Source organism: Corvus kubaryi, unplaced genomic scaffold (genome assembly GCF_017639235.1).
Source record: "Corvus kubaryi isolate FWS band 111438036 unplaced genomic scaffold, C.kubaryi_AGA036_p1.0 37352, whole genome shotgun sequence".
Classification (NCBI taxonomy): Eukaryota; Metazoa; Chordata; class Aves; order Passeriformes; family Corvidae; genus Corvus; species Corvus kubaryi.
The window spans coordinates 3495648-3516006 of NW_024581114.1; the positions used below are offsets into that span (position 1 = coordinate 3495648).

Genomic DNA, 20359 nt, shown 5'->3' on the forward strand with positions numbered 1-20359 from the left:
CCTTCCTTCCTTCCTTCCTTCCTTCCTTCCTTCCTTCCTTCCTTCCTGCCTTCCTGCCTTCCTTCCTTCCTTCCTGCCTCCCTGCCTCCCTGCCTTCCTCTCTGTTATGGAACAGACATAACATACTTCATATAAGCAAGGAGCACATTAGAAGAGGAAGACCTGACCTCTCTTGCTGCAAGTGAAACTGTATTTTCCCTGCCTTGAAACTACCAGCATTTTGGACTGACTTATAATGCTGTAATTTATGCTGTGGTATGCCTTGTGATATTACAATGTCCTTTTGCCTTTGTGTTTGATTTTTTCCCCTCTGATAAATTTTAGTGGGTATTTACCCAAAATGCCCATAGGAGAGCGAGGCGTTCTCCCTGCTGTTTGCTGCCTCAGAGAAGGAATCCCATGCTTTTTTTCCTCTCCCATTAACCTTACTGCAATTTTTTTTTTCTTTTTCCTCCTTGTTTTGAAATAGTATTAACATGGGAGATATTTTTAAATAGAAACAGGAAGAAAACATGTTTCTTATCCATATGGATACACATGTTACACACTAATGTGAATGAGTGACCAGAAGCACCCTTTTCGTTTTCCATTTTGAACTTCTCATATATATAAAACTGAGAAGAAAAGTTGTAGTACTTGTTCTGTTTCTTCCATTCCAAGACATGCTAAGCAAGTCACTTGCCCTTTCTTATTCAGAGTGAAAATACTTTGATCCAGTTTTCTGAAGACAATACTCATTTCATAAGAATATTTAGACAGTAGAAAATAGAGAGGATTTAGTTTGTTTGTTTAGTATTTAACCAAGTGAATAAGGCAGATTAGGGGAAGGGGAGACACTGGACCCATAAACAAGGTGATATATAATATTTTTTTTCGTTCTCCTTTTAAATAAATACCGATCAGCTTTATGTTCAGAGACAATAGGAGCCGTTGGCTTAAATTTGCAGTTTACTGTATTTATGGCTGTAATATCAAGGTGCTGCCGTCGTAATTTCATGCCCCAATGAGAAGAGCAAGGTCGAAGCAAATGCTTCCATCGGCATCTGCTAACACACTAACTCATAAACAAGGCCCGGCTGGATCAGGTGGCACGGAATAATACAGGCTAATGAAATACAGCACAGCTTTCCATTACTGTTAGTTTTTACAGTGTCGTCATTACGTGTAATTTATGTTTAAAAAATTCAATTTTATACAAGGCTCTGGGAAATAGGGGTCTGCAGGTCACCCGACGACTTTTAACGGCTCTGAGAGTCCTTATTGCACTCTACTGTTCCAACAAAATGTTAATAATAAATAATAAAAAAATCCTCTTTTACTTTTTCTCTGGTTTGCATATCTTGCTCTGTCTTTTTAATTACAAGTGGCTAAGGAGAGTTTGGGGCTCTAGATGATGTCAGGAGTTATCCCCTTTGCTGATGCTCCCAGAGGGGGGTTACTATCTGCTTGCTTTTCTTTTGTCTGTCTATCAATCAGCCGGGATCCTGTAAATGGAGTAAACACAGCTGAGGAGAGGGAGATACTTAACAACCTCTCTCCCAAACCCTCACCCTCTGACATTGCCCTCCTCTCCTCCATTACACTTCATTTTATTATAGACTCCAAAAAGCTTAGCCCGGAAGAGGAACTGCTGCTGTATTTATTTATTTATTTATTTATACTTGTTATGCCAAAATACTTTTTATTTTAACCTTTTCATTCCTGGCTGGCTCACTGTGTAATTCCTAGCATTGCTCTGTTAGTCTGATTTTCCTTCCTTATTTTAGTGCTGCGCAGCTGAGGTTAGAGCACCCTTATCAGTTCCGATTGCTGCTTAGTCACCCTGATGGGTTAAAGTGTATCATGTTTCTGAAAGATTGCACTTGCATAATTAACAGTCTTGTAGATGAATAGAGCTGTAAGAATTCAAAGCTCTTTCAGCAACTTTTCAAATTACTTTTATTTCTGCATTTTTCAGCCTGACAGTTGAGACCAGTCCATGTCCCTTTGATGTGCGGGTTCCTTTACTAAAGTTTGAGCTGGAAGTGCAGTCAGCAGGATGTTTATATTCAAATGCAGTGTCTCAGTGTAAATCAAAGGAAAAAAATCAGCGTGATGTTTCTGAAACCTTAGGTTTTATTCAAATGTGGGGTTGGGCTCAGCCTCACAAATGACCGTGTGTGAAAGAAAATGGATCAGGAGACTTTGCCTTTTTGACCTTTTTGAAATACATTCAGCTAAGCACAGAGTAGGATGTAGGAGACAGATTTGATAACAGTCAACCAGCACTGCATGTAACTGACTGAACAGGTGTAATCATTAGTCTGGATCAGATCCCAGAAGGATTTTATGATGATTCTTTTAAAATGTGGCCATGTTCTTTCTGAGCAGAGTTGACTCAGTGGCTTCCAGGAACAGAAGTGTAATGTCATTTCAGCGTGCCGACCAGCAGATCTTCCTTTTAGTCATGTGGTACCAGGCACTAACTTCAGGTGGTCACATAGGGTCACATAGGTCACAAGTTGTCCTGTCCTACTTTGTTTTCTCCTTAATAGAAAGTGTGGGGGGGAAAAAACAACAGCTGCCACCCCCTGCCCCATACCCTCTCCTGCCTTTTGTCCCTGCCAAAGGGTTGGTGGGGGGGTTGCTTCAGGGTGGTCTTTTAGAGCGGTAATAAAGCTGGCTTTGGAAACCCACAAAGGAACTGAATTTTTCCACCACCTTTCCTTATTATGGCAGATTTCTTAATTTCACCTAAACAGAAATGTCTCCCCAAAACTGATGTAGGCTTCAGGTTGTGAAAATCTTATGTGAATTACTGGACTGAGCAGTGTAAGGAGGAACATAATGAAGAAAAATATATTTTCAGTGCATAGGATGGGAAAAAGGTTGTCACTAATATGTCAGAACCTGCATCAGAAGGAGAAAAACCAGTGGCTCGTCTAGTTAAGTTCATGGAAGGGTTTTACATTGCAATTATTGCTGCTGTGTTTTGACAGAAAACAGGTAAAACTCACATCTCCTGAGTTTTATTTTCTGACTGCCAGCAGTTCAGTTCTGACCTTGAAGCACTTCTCATGTCTGTATGTCTCTCACAGATGTCCTCTTCCTCATCTGTGAAATATGGGTAACAGTACTGTGAGTACTCCTCTACTTCAGAGTGGTCATAAGAGGAACAATATTTTGATGTACATGAGGTCCTTAAATAGTAATAGATATTATAAAAGGACATAGACAGTCAAGTCTTAAAAGTTCTTGTACAAAAGAGCTCTTTATACAACACCCGAGGTGCAGGCACCAAGAGATGCTTGTGACAACCCATTTCGTTCTCTGACTTGCTCTGTTTCTGTGTTTGACTACAATTTACAGAGGCTGAGTGATGCCTGCAAATTGAGTGGCAGCAGTGACAATCAAAAAAGAGGGTCAGCAAGACCCTTTGAGTGCAAAACAATTGTGAGTGCTGGATTATTCAAATCAACACCCTGAAGCCTGAAAAGGAATTTTTAAGTCTTTGTGAAAATTATGACATTCTTTGCAATGGCTGTGGTGCTGTAGAGGAATGAAATGGATGGTTGGGGGAAGGGAACAGGTTTGCATTCTGTGGGGCTCTGAAGACAGTTTCCGTGCATCCTTCTCCTCAGCTCAGTCCTTGCTCAGTACCCTCTGCGGTTAGATTATTCCTTGCAGATAGCAATCAACTGGAAGGAAGTGTGTGTCTAATTTGCATGAGATTATTTAAAACAAAAAAAAAAGGTCTGCATTAGTCAGGGTGATGGTAAACAACGCAAAGAGATGCCTTTTATAATATAGCCGTGGCTCAGCTTTCAAAGCCAAATATAATTCACTTACAATTGGCAGTTTCCTTTATTGTTCCTTTTAACCTTTTGCATTCTGCATGGACTTGATCTTGCTTCAGCCGCAGAACAACGAAAATGTTTGTTTTCCAAAGTGTTGGAAAGTGGATTTAGAGCAATTCCACTGTTAACTGAGGTGATTTTCTTGAGATACCTATTTGAGAGTTACACTAGACACAAAGCTCCAGTTTTTGTGACACTGCTTTTGCATCCAAGGGCAGTGGTATTATTTTTGGCTTGCCAATTTCCTGCTAGGTTAGAACAATGAATGAACATGGATACTTTTTCATGTAGTGATAGGACTGTGATAAAATATAGCGAGATGAGATACTGGAACAGATGACACTTAGATCTGGTTTAGAAATTCACACTTCTGTGTGTAATGAATATATCAAAGTTGAATAATTTGGGCATGGAAAACTCATACTGTGTGCATACATGTGTGTAGGTGGTGAATTTGAAAAAAAATCATTCCAAAGGGAAATGTGATGAGTTGGCTATAATTGCCTGAGGAGAGAATATCTTAGAATATCTTGTCCATTTTTGTTACTGTGTGTGAGAAAGGACCAGCATGAAGACAGGTATATTTCTGAGTGCACAGATGACTCATCATTACTCAGTGTCCACCAGGTAAACTTACTCCATATATATGCTTAAGGAATCAGCTCCAGGTCTCCCTTGATCTTGAGGCCAAGATGACAAGGCCTTAAAAGCATCTTGTCCAGATGAATGAAGAGGTTTTCCAAGGTGATGGCAATCCCAGTCTTCTCCTCTGATAATTGAGAAGGGATGTAGTTGTGATATTCTTCTGTCCAATGTCACTAGTACCATGGCCAAGACCACTTCACAAGGCAGCAGAATAGTCCAGGGAAGTAGTAAAAATTCTAATTTGTACTATACTCAAACCAGGAATTGCAATGTCAAAGGCTTCCCGTCCTTCTATCATTCACATCAGCTTTTTCTTCACAGCACAGCAGGGTTTAAATGGAAACAGTGATACTTGTCCCTAGTTGGCAAGATCAGAATAATCCTAAAGGCTCACTTTATCTGCAAAAGATTTTAGCTTTTTTTCTCAAACAGGATGAGAACATGGTGTGGTTAGGACACAACAGACATTGTTTTCTGCCCTTTTTGCAGAATGAAGATCCTCCATTACTTCTGATGTTTCTAAGTGTTAAATATTATCAGATTTGCATGGAAATAGAACAAAATGCCACATTTGCAGCCAGCAACTAATGTTGTCTCCATCTTTATGAAATCCAGTAGTTGCTGGTGATCTGCAGTGTTGGTATCTGTTTATGGATTCTACATTGAATTAATGGTTAAAACAGTTTCTTTCTGATTGGACTTTGCTTTTTAACATGTATTAGACACCATAAATACTGCTTTTGTGAGTAGAGCAATGCGCTGAGTTGTGTTTTTCTGCCTTTTATTACACTCACTGTAGGTCTTGTTCTATATTGTTTCATGTGGTTTTGGTTCCTTACTATTTGAGCCATGCATCAAATACAAGTGACAGGGTGATTCTGTCAGATTGCAGGACCAAAGATCAGGAACTTTTGGTTTCTGATACTGTTTCTTACACTGACAATATTTTGTTGTTAGAGAAATCACTGAACTTCTCTGAAATGCTCTGTGGAGTAGATGAATAGTGTCTCACAGGAACTCAGTTTCTCACATGCTCACAGGAATAGGGAGAAGATCTGTTAATAGTTATAAAGCCTTCTGAATACCACAAGCATTGTGTTAGTGCTTATGATATTAAATAACAGTTCTGAGACAGACTTGTGTATTTATTTCTGGCAATATTGTTTGTGCTACAGATTATTCTGTCTAGACCCCCAGTATGCAGTGAAGTTAAAGATCCTGAAAAAAATTTATTGAAACTTAGCTAATATGCCCAGTGGCCTGACCATTTTCCATATTGCATGTCTCTGTAATGTTAAAAAGCTTAGTTTTTTAAAGGATTAAGTTCAGGAATTTCGTCTACCAACAATGCTTTATGGATCTCGAATGGGGGTGATGGAGAGAAAGTATTCCCCCCATTTTTCTCCCAGTGCTGTCCTGTTCATACCATTTTCCTCACTGTGCTTAGTCCCTACAAGAATCATGTCTGCCTCTTATCTTCTAAATCTCTCTCCTTAAATCCATATTCTCACTTCCCACCTTTCTGAATGTTTTTGCATGCACTCTATGTATGGTGAAAGGTCCCAAATCCCTTCACGTGTTCCTCCTAGCAGGGACACTGGGTTTTTATGTGCTTCTGTGCAGGAGAATAATACAACAAATGATACACAGCTGTCCAGCTCCCACTTCATGGTTGCCATCTGAGTACTAGATTCTTTTTTAAAGAATGTTTTCTGCTGTTGGAAAAAATAATCCAGCTGTGCTTCCTTCTTCAGAGATGCTGGTCATCATGAGTCCTTTAGCTGCTTTTCTTTTCTCCCTCGTTGGCCAAATTCTTTCCATATGTTGTGGCCAATTACAGATGGTCATCCTGGCGTTTCCTGATGGCAGGAGTCACTGCAGCAACGTGTACCATGTGTGCAGTGTTACTACAGCTCTGTGTGAAACGAAAACCAGGCTGCCCTGGGGCAATCTAATCATGCACCAATGGGCCGGGGCAATGCTCAGCTGAAAGTTTGGGCTTGGCCTTGTTTTGATCTGTTTTGTTATAGTTTTATTTCCTCCTTACATTCTGTGTCCCATTCATACTAATCACAGTCAGTCCTGATTTTTTTTTCTTTTTATTTCTGCATTTGTCATAAAATAAAGCAAATTATTCCCGTCTTCGGAAACGATCTAGACTAATTAGTCGTCTAACCCAATAATTAGTTTTTTGTTTCCCTGTCTGTTTTCATGCATTATTGTTAGTTTTTTCCCCTCTTTTTTTTTTTTACACCATTACAGATTAAAATGAGCCACATTTGCAGTTGATGGTATCTTTTTTTCGGGGGAAGAATGGAGAATTGCAATAGAAAGCTACTTCAAAAGCAGCAATAAACTCAAGGATAAATTAAGGAAATTGAATGAGCCACATTTGGAAGCAGCATTGAGGCTAATATTCTGTCGCTTAAGGTTAAATTGCAACAGAGAAAGAGAGAGAGAGGGAGACATTCCAGTGAATCCAAAATTGGGGAGGCATTACTGCTCAAGTCAGTGCCAAAATTCTTTGCAGCTTGAAAGGGTTCTGCCTGGCTTGAGAATTTAATTATGTGTGCATCAAGTGGGTAAAGGTGCTAAACTGATTTCATTTCCTCTGCTCCCCCAGGCCTGACAGATGAAGAAATCGACCTGGCGTTCCAGCAGTCGGGCACTAGCACGGATGAGCCACAGTCCCCAGGTCCTTCTACACACCCGGTGCCAGCTCAGCCTCCTCACACCGTGGTGTATAGTAAGTAACACTTCGAAAAATATCTGCTCCCAATTGCTTTCTGCTGTGATTTCTGCAGCGATTTCACAGATTCATGTGCCACATCCTGGATTTCAATTCAACTGATGATACTTTTTGTCATAATCAGACACCAAATGTTACTTTGAATGCACTTCATGGTTGTTGATGCTTGTGACAAGATCATGTTACACAAGGAAAATGAGATACAAATGATCACTGTCTACAAACAAATGTCATCCATACCAGCCAGTGACACCTCTTGACCTGAAGGTGGAAAGTCAATGCAAATTAGATTCTGACACACTGTACGGACGTCAGAAAAGCACTTTGTCAACACGGGACTCAGTCGTCCCTTCTAAAACTTGGAAAACTTTTCTCTCTGATCTTAAATAATCTGAGGTGTAACAGCAGAAATTCTGTGTATACTATGTGGATGTGATTGTATGATTTTTGTGTACAAAATACGCTCTCAAAGAAATTTTAAAGTCCCAACATAATCTGTGTAGACTCAAAATTTACATATATATTTGCATTTTAAAACAAACCTCGCAAAAAAGTATCTAAGCTCCAAACAATAAAAACCAAAGTACACACCATTAAAAATCCATCAAAAGAAGCTGTTCAGCTCACATGTGTGTCTGGTAGTTTGAAAATCACTTCACTTACCTGCCAAGTATGAAGAATAGGATTTTGTTGCTGCTCTTAAACAGCTCTGTGGCAGATATTGACTGATGTAACACTCCACTAGAGCTGTGTTTATTAGTTTATGGCACAGGTTTGCTATTGCTGGAGACAATACTAGACTTGCTTTCTGAGTTTTTAGCTGCTCTGGTTTGGCACAGTTTGAGATGAAAAGCTTTTGTGGTAGTATTGGGCTCAGAACTGGAATATTTCTGGCTGTTGTATTGTGTGTGCTGGTGAACTCCAGGGCTGAATTCTGCCTCCTAAGCTAATTCCTGTCTGCTGTAGTCCACAGAAAATGCCAGGAAAGCAAAATCTGCTGTCTTGCTGTAGAAGCAGGGCCAGATCCCTCTTGGTGCTGTCCATTGCTCATTCAAATAATTCTTACCACAACCCAGTACTGGAAGAGTTCATCTTCCCTTATTTCAGTGTTCCACTAGTATGAGTAGATCAGGGAAGCAGCATGCAGTTCAGCCTGGGAAACACTGTCATCGCTGTTAACCCTGGCAGCTTTATCACTCTTTGGTTGTTTTCCTTTTGCTATTTTGGGTTTCTTCAAAGCAGCAGCTCCCACTTTCTTCTTGCTAGGTAAGAATCTTCACTAAAATTTCAACATCAGAATGTTCCCAGTAACAGCTTGAAAGAGAATTTTGAAAGTATGATTCTGTAATGCTTGGAAATCAAAGGTTACTAAAAATACTACCAAATAAAAGCCTTCGCAGGGGTTCTAATTGTAAACTGGTGCTGTAGCTTTGTGATCTGGTTGGTGCTTTTTAAATAATTTGAACCCGAAGATTTTCCCTGTGAGGCAGTCCTTTTCAGCAGCCCCCACAATCAGGAAAGGGGTGACAATGAGTTCATTAGGTATTGTTCCTCCCCACTCTAGCTGTTTGTTGTAGACATTCTATTTAAGCTTAACTTCTAAATGGATGTATAAAAAGAATAAATAGCTGGACATACATGGTATTCGTTTGACCAAAATACTTGTTTTGATTAGTTCTCATCTGTGCCCTATTCTAGTTCTTGACTGGTGTAGTACTGGGGGGTGTTAATGATGGATCCATCTTTGTTGTCTTCCTATTAAGTGCTTTCTATGGTATTAGAACTGCAAAAGCCATATCTGAATTTTTCTAGACCTGATGGATGAGACTGTGCAGTGGCTCGGTGCTCTTTCAAGGTGTGTCGTTTGCTGTAGGTTATTTCATCAGTTGGGTGCTAATCCTGCAATGAGTATTTCTGAATTGATCCAAATCTGCTTCAGGACAGTTTTTTCTGTGATAGTTTACTAAGTCAGTTTATCTTTCACAGTTTTGTTAGGGGCTGTCATGTACAGAGGAAGATAGATACTACTTTTTCTGTCTACCTGTTACGCTTATCTTCTCACAGAGTGCTTATGACACTGAGCTGGAATGCTGCAAGATTTGAAGTTTGAAAGAATATCTAAAGGGCTAGTGAGATAGAGAGGCTGCTCAGTCTGTACACTGATTTGTCAATGGGAACAACTCATGTTGAAGAGCTTATATTGAAAAAGACTGCAAGCTGTATTTGCCTTCTCCAAAGGAGACATTGAGTTTCTTGCGAAGCAATATCGGATCTGCTTGAGCTTAGGACTTGAAGACTGTGAACCACTTTGTGTTTGATATTTTTGGGTTTTTTTAAGCTTTTTTTTTGAGCAGTTTTGACACCTCTACACAAAACACAAAATGAGGAGGGCTTTGTGCTGAAAAGCAGAGGCTTGCATTTTAAAAAATCTAATTTCTCTCTGCACCCTCTTCCCACAAGGTGTTGCCGCTTCATGTTTAAAAATTGCATTAAAACTGTGGGTTACAAGTACAGAAGTTCAGGATGCTTCAGAACCATCTCAAGCATTTCTTCAGCAGGAATGAAGCAAACAGCCAAGCTGCTGATCTTGCTAGTAATGCCAGTGTAAGATGCCCACTCCTGTGAGTTGCAGCAATAAATCCTGTGTACCCCTTTTGAATTTGCTTCCTTTCAAGCAACAGGGATCTCCTGCTGTTGCCACCAGTCTGTTCTGTTTCTTAAATTCATACCGCTTAAATACTTCCTTTTGTACAATTGAACTTAATGTTCTAATGTTTTATTGGAAGTACCTGTAATTTGTATAAATACTTCCTAATTCTTGAAGAGTTAACAAGAAAAAAGCACACTTGTAAGCCTTTAGAGTAGCATAGGTCTTGTATGCTGAACCGCTTCTGGGTTTGGTTGAAGAGAAAGTATAAAAACTTTTTTGGGGAAGAGACAATAATTAAATTTCTAGTATTTTAGGTCAATACCATCTCTACTACTTCTCCTCTTGTTCTGGAGGAGTAATTCCTTCCCTCTAGTTTGTACTTTTGCCAAGAGGTGTCAAAACTGCTTAAAAAAAAAGCTTAAAGAAAGCTTGAATTTGATTAATATAGAGAAACAAGACTTTGCCTGACTGATAATAAAACTGATAAATGACATTTGAATTACTTGTAGCAGTAATTTATTACATAAAATATCTTTTATTTGACATGCGATTAGTTGCTGGAAGCATCACTCAATCTGACTAGTTTAAACATGCTCTAAAATGAACCCCCAGTAAAAAAACAGGGCTGTCTGCTATTGGTGTTATGAAATACACTAATTCAGCACTGAGGACAAAAATCTGACTTTAAATACTTAAATGATTAATTTGTTGATTTTTTTTTTTTTACCTTTCTAACCCATATAATTACGAGCAAACTCAGGGGAGTTTCTGAGCGAGGTGTGCAAAGCTGCATGCTTACCATCCAGGTATTGTCTGTGTTGTTCCCCATGGTATTTATGGGCTCCATTTATGGGGGTTTGTGCAGATTTTACACCTGCTTAAAAATCAGCTCCAGTGACTTTTTTCTTGCCATTTGGATCTTCTTTTCACACCCCTGTGTCTTCATTATGCACAAGTCTGTAAAATATAGACTGTTTCCTCTTACAATTAAAAAGGGTAACTAGAATCCAAACTCTTTTTTTTTTCCCCAACATATTTCCATGGATTCACTGTTTTCTTTTGGAAATTCACCTCTTCCAGCATCAGTTTCTACAGTTTTAGAAGTGGATACACATACTAGTGAAGCTGACCTTAAGTTGGATGCACAAGGCCTAATTAGTCGCTGTTAGGAAAGTTAATTCTTAGGTGAATGGGGATCTGAAAAATAGTAGGTGTTTACTCTGGAAATGTGATTTACAGTGACTGCTGTGGAAATTAAATATACTTAGTGAAAACACAGACATATACCTGGAGAAAATGTCTGTGTCCCTTCCATTTGACTTTTGAAGGCCTCTCAGTAGAATGGTTTGGTACTTTTGCAGTGCCTAAAGTAACTGGGCTGTCAGTGCTTTTTCACTTTATCTGGACTTTATTTGTTTTACAAGTGGAGAAATTGAGAATATGCACAGTCAGTGTGAGCATGGAGCTTAAAACAGAAAAACTCCTAAACCCCTTTTCACATCTTCACGCTTTAGATTAGAGAATTGCAGACAAAAAGAAAGGTTGAGTGTATTTTAGGCAGTGACTGTGACATTCTTTGTAACATCGTGAAGTTGCTGTGGTCAGTGCAGAGCCTTTACTGCGTCCCTCACTCACTCACTACTTCTCTCCACCCCCCTCACTTTTTTTTTTTGTCACAAGACAGATTTCACACATCTCTAAAATGAGTAAAATGGCATTTCAGCTTCTTGTCTTTATAGACTCTCTGAACTTTAGGAAAGATCATTCTGGTCCCTTTTCATTAATAATGAAAACCAGGGGGCAATAAAATGTTCTTAGCTCAAGCATTACAGGAATGGAGGGAGTGATGAGTGAGGTGAAAGGGCAAAGCAGATGGATTCCTACAGGTGTGTCTCCTTCCTGCTCAGAGGTCAGTGGAGCTGGGAGGGAGTTTGGGACAGCCCATCAAGGACAGCCATGGGCAGGATTCACAGGCCCCTGAGAGAATTAACCCTGTACAACAGCAGCTCAGCCTGGAACAAATCATATTGTCATAGAAGGATATTTTTAGTCAGAAGTTTAGGGGAGAGGACTGGACAACCAAGAGACTTCAGATACCAGAAGTGACAGTGGGGGCACAGCACAGAGGGGAAAGTGGGATAGATGGCTGCGGTTTGCAGCAAGATTAGCGAGAGATCATTTTAAATCCTGACATGTACACAGCCAGTTACTGCAGCTTAGCTGACGTGTGTTAACTCATTAAGTTAAAAAGTTATTATAATTTGATCATGTGCCTAAGCTCCAAAACTGCAACTGCAGCAACCCAAAATACTCCTGGTGACACTATTCACCAGTTCTGACAGAGATGCCTTAATTTGTTCAGATTTCTAGCCAGAGGATAATTTCAGGAGCTGTGTCCTAAAATGTAGCAAGAAGCTCTGAGTGCCAGTATTTGGGAGTCAGACCCAAATACTCTGGACCCTAAGGGCTAGAATTAGGGGAACTCTTGGGATGAAATGCCTGTAGAAGAATTCAGCAACAAGCAAAATGGCAATAGCTGAGCAAAGCAGAGAGGAGACCAGCGGCCACCCATTTCAGCCAGTTAAGCCTCCTTTTGAATACCTAAATTGAGACTTTGGAGAACATAATGCATTTATGAGACAATGTAGTCACACGTAGATTTGGAGACCACACCAGTCTCCCATCTCGTCAGTTCTGCCCACATCCTGCCACTGAACTTTAGGCAAGATCATTCTGCATCCTCTTTATTATTAAAGAAAACCGGGGGCAGTACAAGGTTCATTCAGGGAACTGCGAGGGAGGTGACAGGATAAGGCTGGTGGAAAACTACAGGTATCTTCTGATTCTGCTAAAAGGAGCAGGGCATACCATATCTTTGCTTTCCTTTGTGGAGCCTCTAAGCTTCTGTGCAGAATTGTATGTTGAATATCTCAAGCTTTAATCTACTTCTTTACCTCTCTCTGTAGATATTTCATTGCATATTTTCTCTCTGCTCTTTATGTGTGCTTTGGTCCCTATTTGTAATTTAAGCTTGAAAGACACTGGATCCTTCCTCATTGAAGTGGTCCGTAATTGCTGACACAGTTTTCATAAACTCATTTATTGCCCTGACAGATTTATCTTCTTTCTTAAAACACTCCCTTCTTTCCTTTCTCCTGCACTCGTCTGGGTCTCTAGCTCTGTCCCCATTTACAGAAACTATGATAGTGGAGAACAATAGGTATTCAGGTAAGGAGTTAACCTTAGCTAGTACCAGCCCCAGAAACAGTTGCCTGGGTTCAGAGTGCCTTCTGCAAGGAAACAGTAGGTCAAAACAGCTTGATGGACCCTTTTTAATTGCTGCTCTGGTTTCTCTCCCTGTGACACTACAAGGCCAGTGTCAATGCCACAGGTCTGGCCAAATGTTTAAGTGTCCTCAGCCAAGGGCCTGCACACTGTGTGTTAGTCATTGCTCTTTTCTCTGATAAAATGGATGTACAAAAATGTTGTCACCTGCAGTTCTGACTATGATTATTTCTTGATTCTGACCTTTAGGTCCCCCTGGCTCCAGATGGCGAGATTATGGTGCTTTGGCTATCATAATGGCAGGAATTGCCTTTGGATTCCACCAGCTCTACAAGGTAATATGTCCCTTGCTACTCCTACACTGTACTCTGAGAGAAACATGTTATGCTGCTTGTGTCCAAATGATCATGTTGCTTCCAAGCTGGTGAAGCATCTCTGTTCTGACTGGCACTGCCATTGGTATATTTGATAAATGTAGACACTTAACATGAAAATGCAGAGTCAAAAAGTGGCAAGCAAACTAGTTTTCAGCTGTGAATCTCAAACTACTGGAAATAAGGTAATTTCCATTGTGTATGCTCTTGTTGAAGCATATTCCGTTCCTAGGATGAGGCTGCAGAAGGTTCCATGCTAGCTAGAGGAGAGTTGTGACCTATTATATCCAGTCCACACTCTGCAAGGGCGGAATGAGGCAGATTTCATGGCTGTGTCCAGACTTAGGAACTGGTTTTCAGCACCCTGACAAATGTAAACACAAAACTCCTCTTCTTTTAACACCTACTGTAGAGGGAATTTCTTTTCTCAGCCAGATGTGTGGATAAATGATCACTGGCTCTGTGATAAAGGCTGAGATTTGAGGGGTGGGATTTGAGGATGTTTCTGGTAGATTAGAAATAGCGCTTTGCACATCCCTATTTCCTGAAAAAGTTTCTGTACTCCATGCAGAAATACCTGGTCCCTCTCATCATGGGAGGCAAAGAAGACAGGAAACAACTTCAGAGGATTGAGTCAAACATTTCTGAGATGAGTGGCAGTGTGACACAGACAGGTAAAGATTAATGACTCCATCAATTTACCCCTCAAAGCTTTTCTCCCTCTATCCTCCATTCTGCCAAGACCCCCACCCTTTTCTTTCCCTCCATCTCCACTTTATGTGGTGACTTCATTTATCTGCTCTGAGAATCTGTTCACATTTGCAAATGAAGCCGCCGTCATTTCGGTTTAATTTGAAATTGCTTGTTTACTGTCGGCACGGCCTCAATTAATTATGTTTTTACGGAAAGGCTCCCAACCTCAGAATATTAATAAGGGGAATAAAATGACAGCCTTTTGGAGGGCTGTAAAGTTCATTTTTAATTTCTGCTTCTCTGATATTTTCAGCGGCTTTTTTTTTTGGTGGTTTCTCCCCACCTTCCATCTGAAAATCCAAGGGAGGGTCAGGAGAGTCTGTAATTACTGTGCCTCCCTGACCTTAGCCACCTTCTCTGTTATTGACTCTATAGGGTGTCTGTTCATTACCCAATGCCCTAATGATGGTCTGGATTAGCTGTTACCTGTCACACCAATAGAGTTTTTAATTTTATTTATTTTATCAGCTTGTTTACTGCCTGGAAGCTTTGGATAAAGTGCCAAAGTAGAAAAAGTTCTACAGCTGAAGTTGGAGTCCAGCAGAAGTTCTTCTGTGTTTGTTGGGGTGTAGGAAGGGAATACAGGATGCTCTCTTGGAATAAAAGGGGAAAAGTGCGAAGTATATTCAGTTGGGATGAAAAAAATTATGATTTTCAGTAGTAAGTTTATTAAAGATACTGGGGTTGAAGGAGCTGGTAGGTTGAGAATGGGAGGATGCTAATTACACTTTTCACTGAAGGGTGAGAGGAAAAGCATCTTTCATTTCTCATGATACCCTAAGGTCAACCCTGAGAGCAGCCTCTTCCCAGACTGGAGCTAGCTAGCCCCAGTGTTTGCCTGCAAGAGCCCCGAGATAGATAAATGATACAAACATTGTGTAAGTTCAGGGAGATGTACAAATCATAAACCAATATAATTAAAAGGGAGAGGTTTTAGACGGATATACTGTGGTCTATAGACATCTATACAATGGAAAGATAAACTAGAAATACTGGAGGTTAGATGCAGTGCAGGTAGATTACCCATAGTGCAAATAAATCATATGGATTAAAGTGAGCAGGCGGGCATAGATAAATTAAATATAGTAGGAATAGAGGCATCTTTGTAGCTAGACAGCAGGAAAAGCGTGTGTGACTGTGTAAGTGTGGATGTATCTCAGTTTAACTCTTCTGCTTTTTCCCTTACAGTGACTCAGTTACAGACAACCTTAGCAGCTGTCCAGGAGCTGCTAATCCAGCAGCAACAGAAAATCCAAGAGCTCACCCAAGAACTGGCTGCTTCCAAGGTACCAGCTTCCAACTCTTCACCTTTAGAGCATCATCAGTTTTGGAACATGCATGGCTTCTTTTGTGGGCATGTGGAGAGCACCTATTGGGTTCACAACCCAGCCATCAGCTCTGCCATATCCCCAAACAGTTTCTCTGCATCTGACTTCTTCATGGGTGGTGTAGTTAGAGCACTGGATATGAGTTGGATACTCACTGAAATACATCTGATTTTGGAGAGGGCTTTACTGGGTAGTTTTGGATGAAGCTCATGTGTCTGAGGCCTCAGACCTGTTCTCGGCTCCATACCTTCTGCGCTGCACTTGAGATGAAATTGTTGTGGATTTAGTCCACTGACCAAAAGAGGCAAAGGCCAGTTGTGCAGAGAATTTTTTTTGTGTATGTAATTTTACCAGTTTGTATTTCTCCTGTACTCTGTACATCATGTTCAGCCAAGCAGATACTTGAAGGACTGTATGTAAGTCACTTGTTCAGGTCCAGGTAATGGCCAAACATTCTTACTATTTGGGTTCTTGTTTCAACGATTTTGGTCAGCTGAGTGTAACAGGTGGCCCCATTACAACCCTGTTAATGACACACAGTGACCCATTCCCCTTGACTCTTGACTTGACCTTGGCAATAAAGTCATCAATTCTGACTAGTTTGTGTTGTTACATGTGTAAATAAAGTACCCACTTTTAACCAAAACTGATTTTCTTTCTGTCAATGAGAATTAGTGCTTTACTCCAAAGTACTTTGCAACCATTGGCCCAAGCATTCTATCAGTGAGTAAGTGTTGACATGTGAGGTGGGGTGAATGTGGAGCAGTCACATGGAGATGAAGTCTTCCTTTGACTCGCAGACTTGGGATTGTTCAAGGCCAAGATTGTTCACAGTTATCTTGTGGTATTCTCTGTACAGGGAGATTTTCCTGTGAAATCCTTTAGGCAATGCTTACAGCCCTTTACCTGCAGCAGGAACAGTTGTCTTCTCCCCTTACCACACTTTAATCTCATGCAGATGCTTTGATGGTGTGTAACTGGTGGGCCACAGCTGACTCTGTGCTGTGCACACTGTACAGGAGGAATCCCTCAGTGGCACAGCTGTAAATGCAACCATGAAAGTCAGTTTATGGTCACAACACTCTGCTTCAATTTTCCTTGGGAACTGTGGCCTGACAGTGGCCTGGAGCCAGTCCGGAAATTGGAAAACTGTTTTCAGGTCTTAAGTGTTAAGATTAGGAACACATGTTGAGCTTTAAGAAGGAAAAAGGCCGTAAGTCTTGGTGGTTTAGAGAGTCTTGAAGAAGTTTTCCTTCCCCCCTCTCTACCCCCCGCACTGAAATGGTAGCACACATTGTTATGATATCTAAACCTCATGTGTACAAAGAAAAACTTGGGCAACCCCACAAACCAAAGAATAAAAGCTGTGTTTTCTCAGCTGCAATGTAAGTTTTTATATCTGCTTTTCAAACTCCTACTGGCATGCTGTAAAAAATTAAAAAGAGCGACTTTAAGTAATTAAAAAACGTACATAAAAATTCAAGGCTTGAATTTTCTACAACTGTTTTTAAAGAGACTGGCTAAAAAGCCCCAGATGTCAGATTTTATTTCTAAATCCTAGGCATCTGGCACCATATGTGTTTTGGAAATTTGAGTCCTTTGCAGGCCAGTGAGTGGAAATCACTCCCTTGTTAATGTGCTGCTGTAGCTTTCAAGGTCTTAGAAAGCCAGAACAGTGGCTCCTGGATTCTTGCTGTCTGAGGGCTGGGAGTGTGAATCCTGAGGGAACACATCTGTGTATAACACAGCTACTACAGCCTGAGCCTCGCCCAGCTCTTTGGGTTTGAAGCCCAGAAGTCACTGTGAGCAGTGCTGGCTGTGGGGTTACTCAGCAGTAGCTCAAGACTGTTTAAGAGTAAGTAGGAACAAGCAGTTCTGGCTACATCTAGTGAGAACTGCTGAGGAGGAGTTTTGTGTTATTCCGGTTCTGGCTTCATTTGGTGGGGAATTTATTAGAACTATCTCTGCAGTGATACGCACCAATGTGTTTGTTTCTAATGGCTTTTAGCAGAAATTACTCATGCCAGGCATGAGTATTATTTGGTCTCATGGCTACAGGAATTACTGGAGGAAAAGGATGGGATAACCATAGACCATGATCTGTGTTTAGAAAACTCCCATTTCTCACGTTCCCAAAAGGGTTAAAAGAAAGAGTGCCAAAAGTATTGTCTGCAGCATGTTATCCTCAGTTACTTACTCTAATTTCTGCCTGATATCCCATGGCAATTCTGATGCAATTCTGACAGCAGCTGTACTAGGCTTCCATGAGTTACTTATCGTCTTTCCCCACAAAACTGGATCCATTGCCTTGAAATATCCAAGAGACAGTGCCTAGTCCAGCTGCTTCTGGAGATACGACCTGGTAACTCAAGCACAGATCTAATTCTTCCGATCAAGTAGGGAATATTTTTGCTGCTTTCAAGTATGTATTTATCAGCCCACCTCTAAACACCACAGAGTGCAGATAATGGATTCTTTCTTTTGTGATTTAGGAGAAATGAGAAAATGGTTTTAAAGTAGTTGTTAATATATAGTATTCAAATCTGTTGTCTTAGCTAAGTTCAGTCTCAGAAAGGAGTAGAGGACCTGATTCAGTGCAACTCCCACTGCTTTTCCGGATCCTAGTTCTAGTTCTTCTCTAGAAATCATTCACTAGGTCAGTGCCAAATGATTTGGTTTATCTCTCTGTGTATTGTTCTCTGTCTGATATGTTGGTGGAAAACATCCAATGTGGGCCCAGCTGTGCCTGAATTCTCACAAGTGCTGGCCTCCTGAAAAAAGAAATGTCCCCTTGAGATGTTTTAGCAATGGTTGTGCATGGGAGGCAAGATTGGAGACAAGATTAATTAGTCTCCCAAACACAAAGCAAATATTGAATAGTCTTGGCACCTTGAGACAATTATTATTTCTGGTCATCATGGGGATCTGTTCAAGTACTTCTTATTGTGGAAGTTGTTTTGCTCAGGTCTGAGAGATTTTAAGTGATAGAGGTTATGTATGTTATCCACAGGACTCGAAATTCCCAGATGGGAGCAGAACAACATAGGAAAAAGTGACATTGGTGAATTATCTTCCAGTTCAGACATTGATCTTTATGTCTTGTTTTTCATGTTCTAGGCCACAACTTCCACCAATTGGATTCTGGAGTCGCAGAATATCAATGAATTGAAATCTGAGATCTACTCTTTAAAAGGACTTCTCCTGAACCGGTATGGATGCAATATGTGAGCAGACTGTTGTGGGGAAAGGGCTGCTTTCTGGGATTCCCTCAGTCATGGAGAGGAAGGGCATTTCGAACAGGAACTACCTCTATATCCTGTTACTGCTATTTTAATAGTACCATTTTGCACTCGGCTATCACTTTCTATTTGCAGGTCTCAAAATTGTTTTCAAACTGGCCTTAAATCACAGAGTGCATTAGGGAATTGATAAGATTTTTCCTTTTTGTTCGCACTTCCCCCACAGTCAGGATGCCTCTCACCTAGTTTGAGGAATTGACTGCATCTGCACCTGTATTCTGTTTTAGAAAGTCACTTCTGGATGCAGTTCAGCTGCCTTACTCATGGTCAGGGCATAACCAGGATGAAAAGAATTATGCCACAGCAGAGCTTGTTCCTCTTAATCAGCTCAGGTATCAACATCTTCTACTGTAGCAGATGTCTGAAATGAGGTGAAAGAAATCCCAGCCTGTGGGACAGTCATAAGAACAGGGATCAGATCTCAGTTCTTGAGAAAATTCTTTTTTCCCAAGTAATTAAGAGTTTATCTGGCTTCCAGCTATTGATCCCGTCGTTTGGATAGGGCTCCCTTGTCTCCTTCTACATGTAACTAAGACTCCTCAATGTTTCCTAAGAGACGGACTTCAAAGGTCAGTCTAAGATTGGACTAGGCGTGTCCTGGATCTGAGCAAGCGGGCTTTTCAGAAGTCTGAAAAGTGTGTTGCCGTCAATATCCTTTTAAATTCTTGCAGGAGAAGGAGTTGCAGTAGGAAGCTTTGAAGGATTGAGGACACATATGAAGTTACTGTCTGTTAAGCTGGGTCATACTGGCCTCTCTGTGGGGAGGGAGCATTACTTAATGACACCTTTGCAGCAGTGGGAAGGCTGTAACTGGGGGAAAAGTGCTTTTTGGGGGGAAAAGTGCTTTTTGGGAAAAAAGAAAACTTCTTAGGGGCTTGTTTTTTAATAAAAAGACAAATGTTTCTGCAGTGAGGAAGCAGCAGCAGCATTGGAGCCAGGAAAACCACTGAGATTAGCTTGGTTGCTTGGAGCATGGTGCTAATAGTGCCAAGGTTGTGGGCTCAAGCTCTGTGTGGGCCACTCACTTAAGAGTTGGACTCAGTGGTCCTTGGGGGTCCCTTCCAATTCAGAATATTCTGTGATTGTCTCCAGATTGAATTAGTTGGTTGCATTTATGATAGTCGTTGAATAGTGCAGACATCAGCATCCTGCACTCACAGGGGATGGGGTGAGATCAGCCCAGTTCTGTGGTGGCTGCTGGTGGCAGCAGCAGGAGGGAGGTGAGAGCTGCTCCTGTTCCCACTTCAGTCTAAGAGAAGGCAATGCCGAGTGTGAGCACTTGGTGCAGGAGAGCAGCCAGCTTTGCTCTGCTCTGCTCTTGTTCGTGGCACTTGCCAGCTCCCCTGAGGGGCATGAGGACCCCCTGGCACACAGCCTTTTCAGACTTTGATCTGACACCTCTTCATACTCCCGCTTTTCACATACACAGGCAAGGATGCA

The 20359-nt window shown here is 41.0% G+C and overlaps 1 protein-coding gene across 1 annotated transcript in view; it reads left to right on the forward strand.

Annotated features, from left to right (window-relative positions):
* Positions 1–20359, forward strand: part of PEX14 (peroxisomal biogenesis factor 14) — a 71038-nt gene that overhangs the window by 48074 nt on the left and 2605 nt on the right. The window contains exons 4-8 of the mRNA XM_042032228.1: positions 7105–7227; positions 13415–13500; positions 14111–14213; positions 15481–15578; positions 18738–18829. Coding sequence (XP_041888162.1) covers positions 7105–7227; positions 13415–13500; positions 14111–14213; positions 15481–15578; positions 18738–18829 — 502 coding nt within the window. The remainder of the gene's footprint in view (positions 1–7104; positions 7228–13414; positions 13501–14110; positions 14214–15480; positions 15579–18737; positions 18830–20359) is intronic.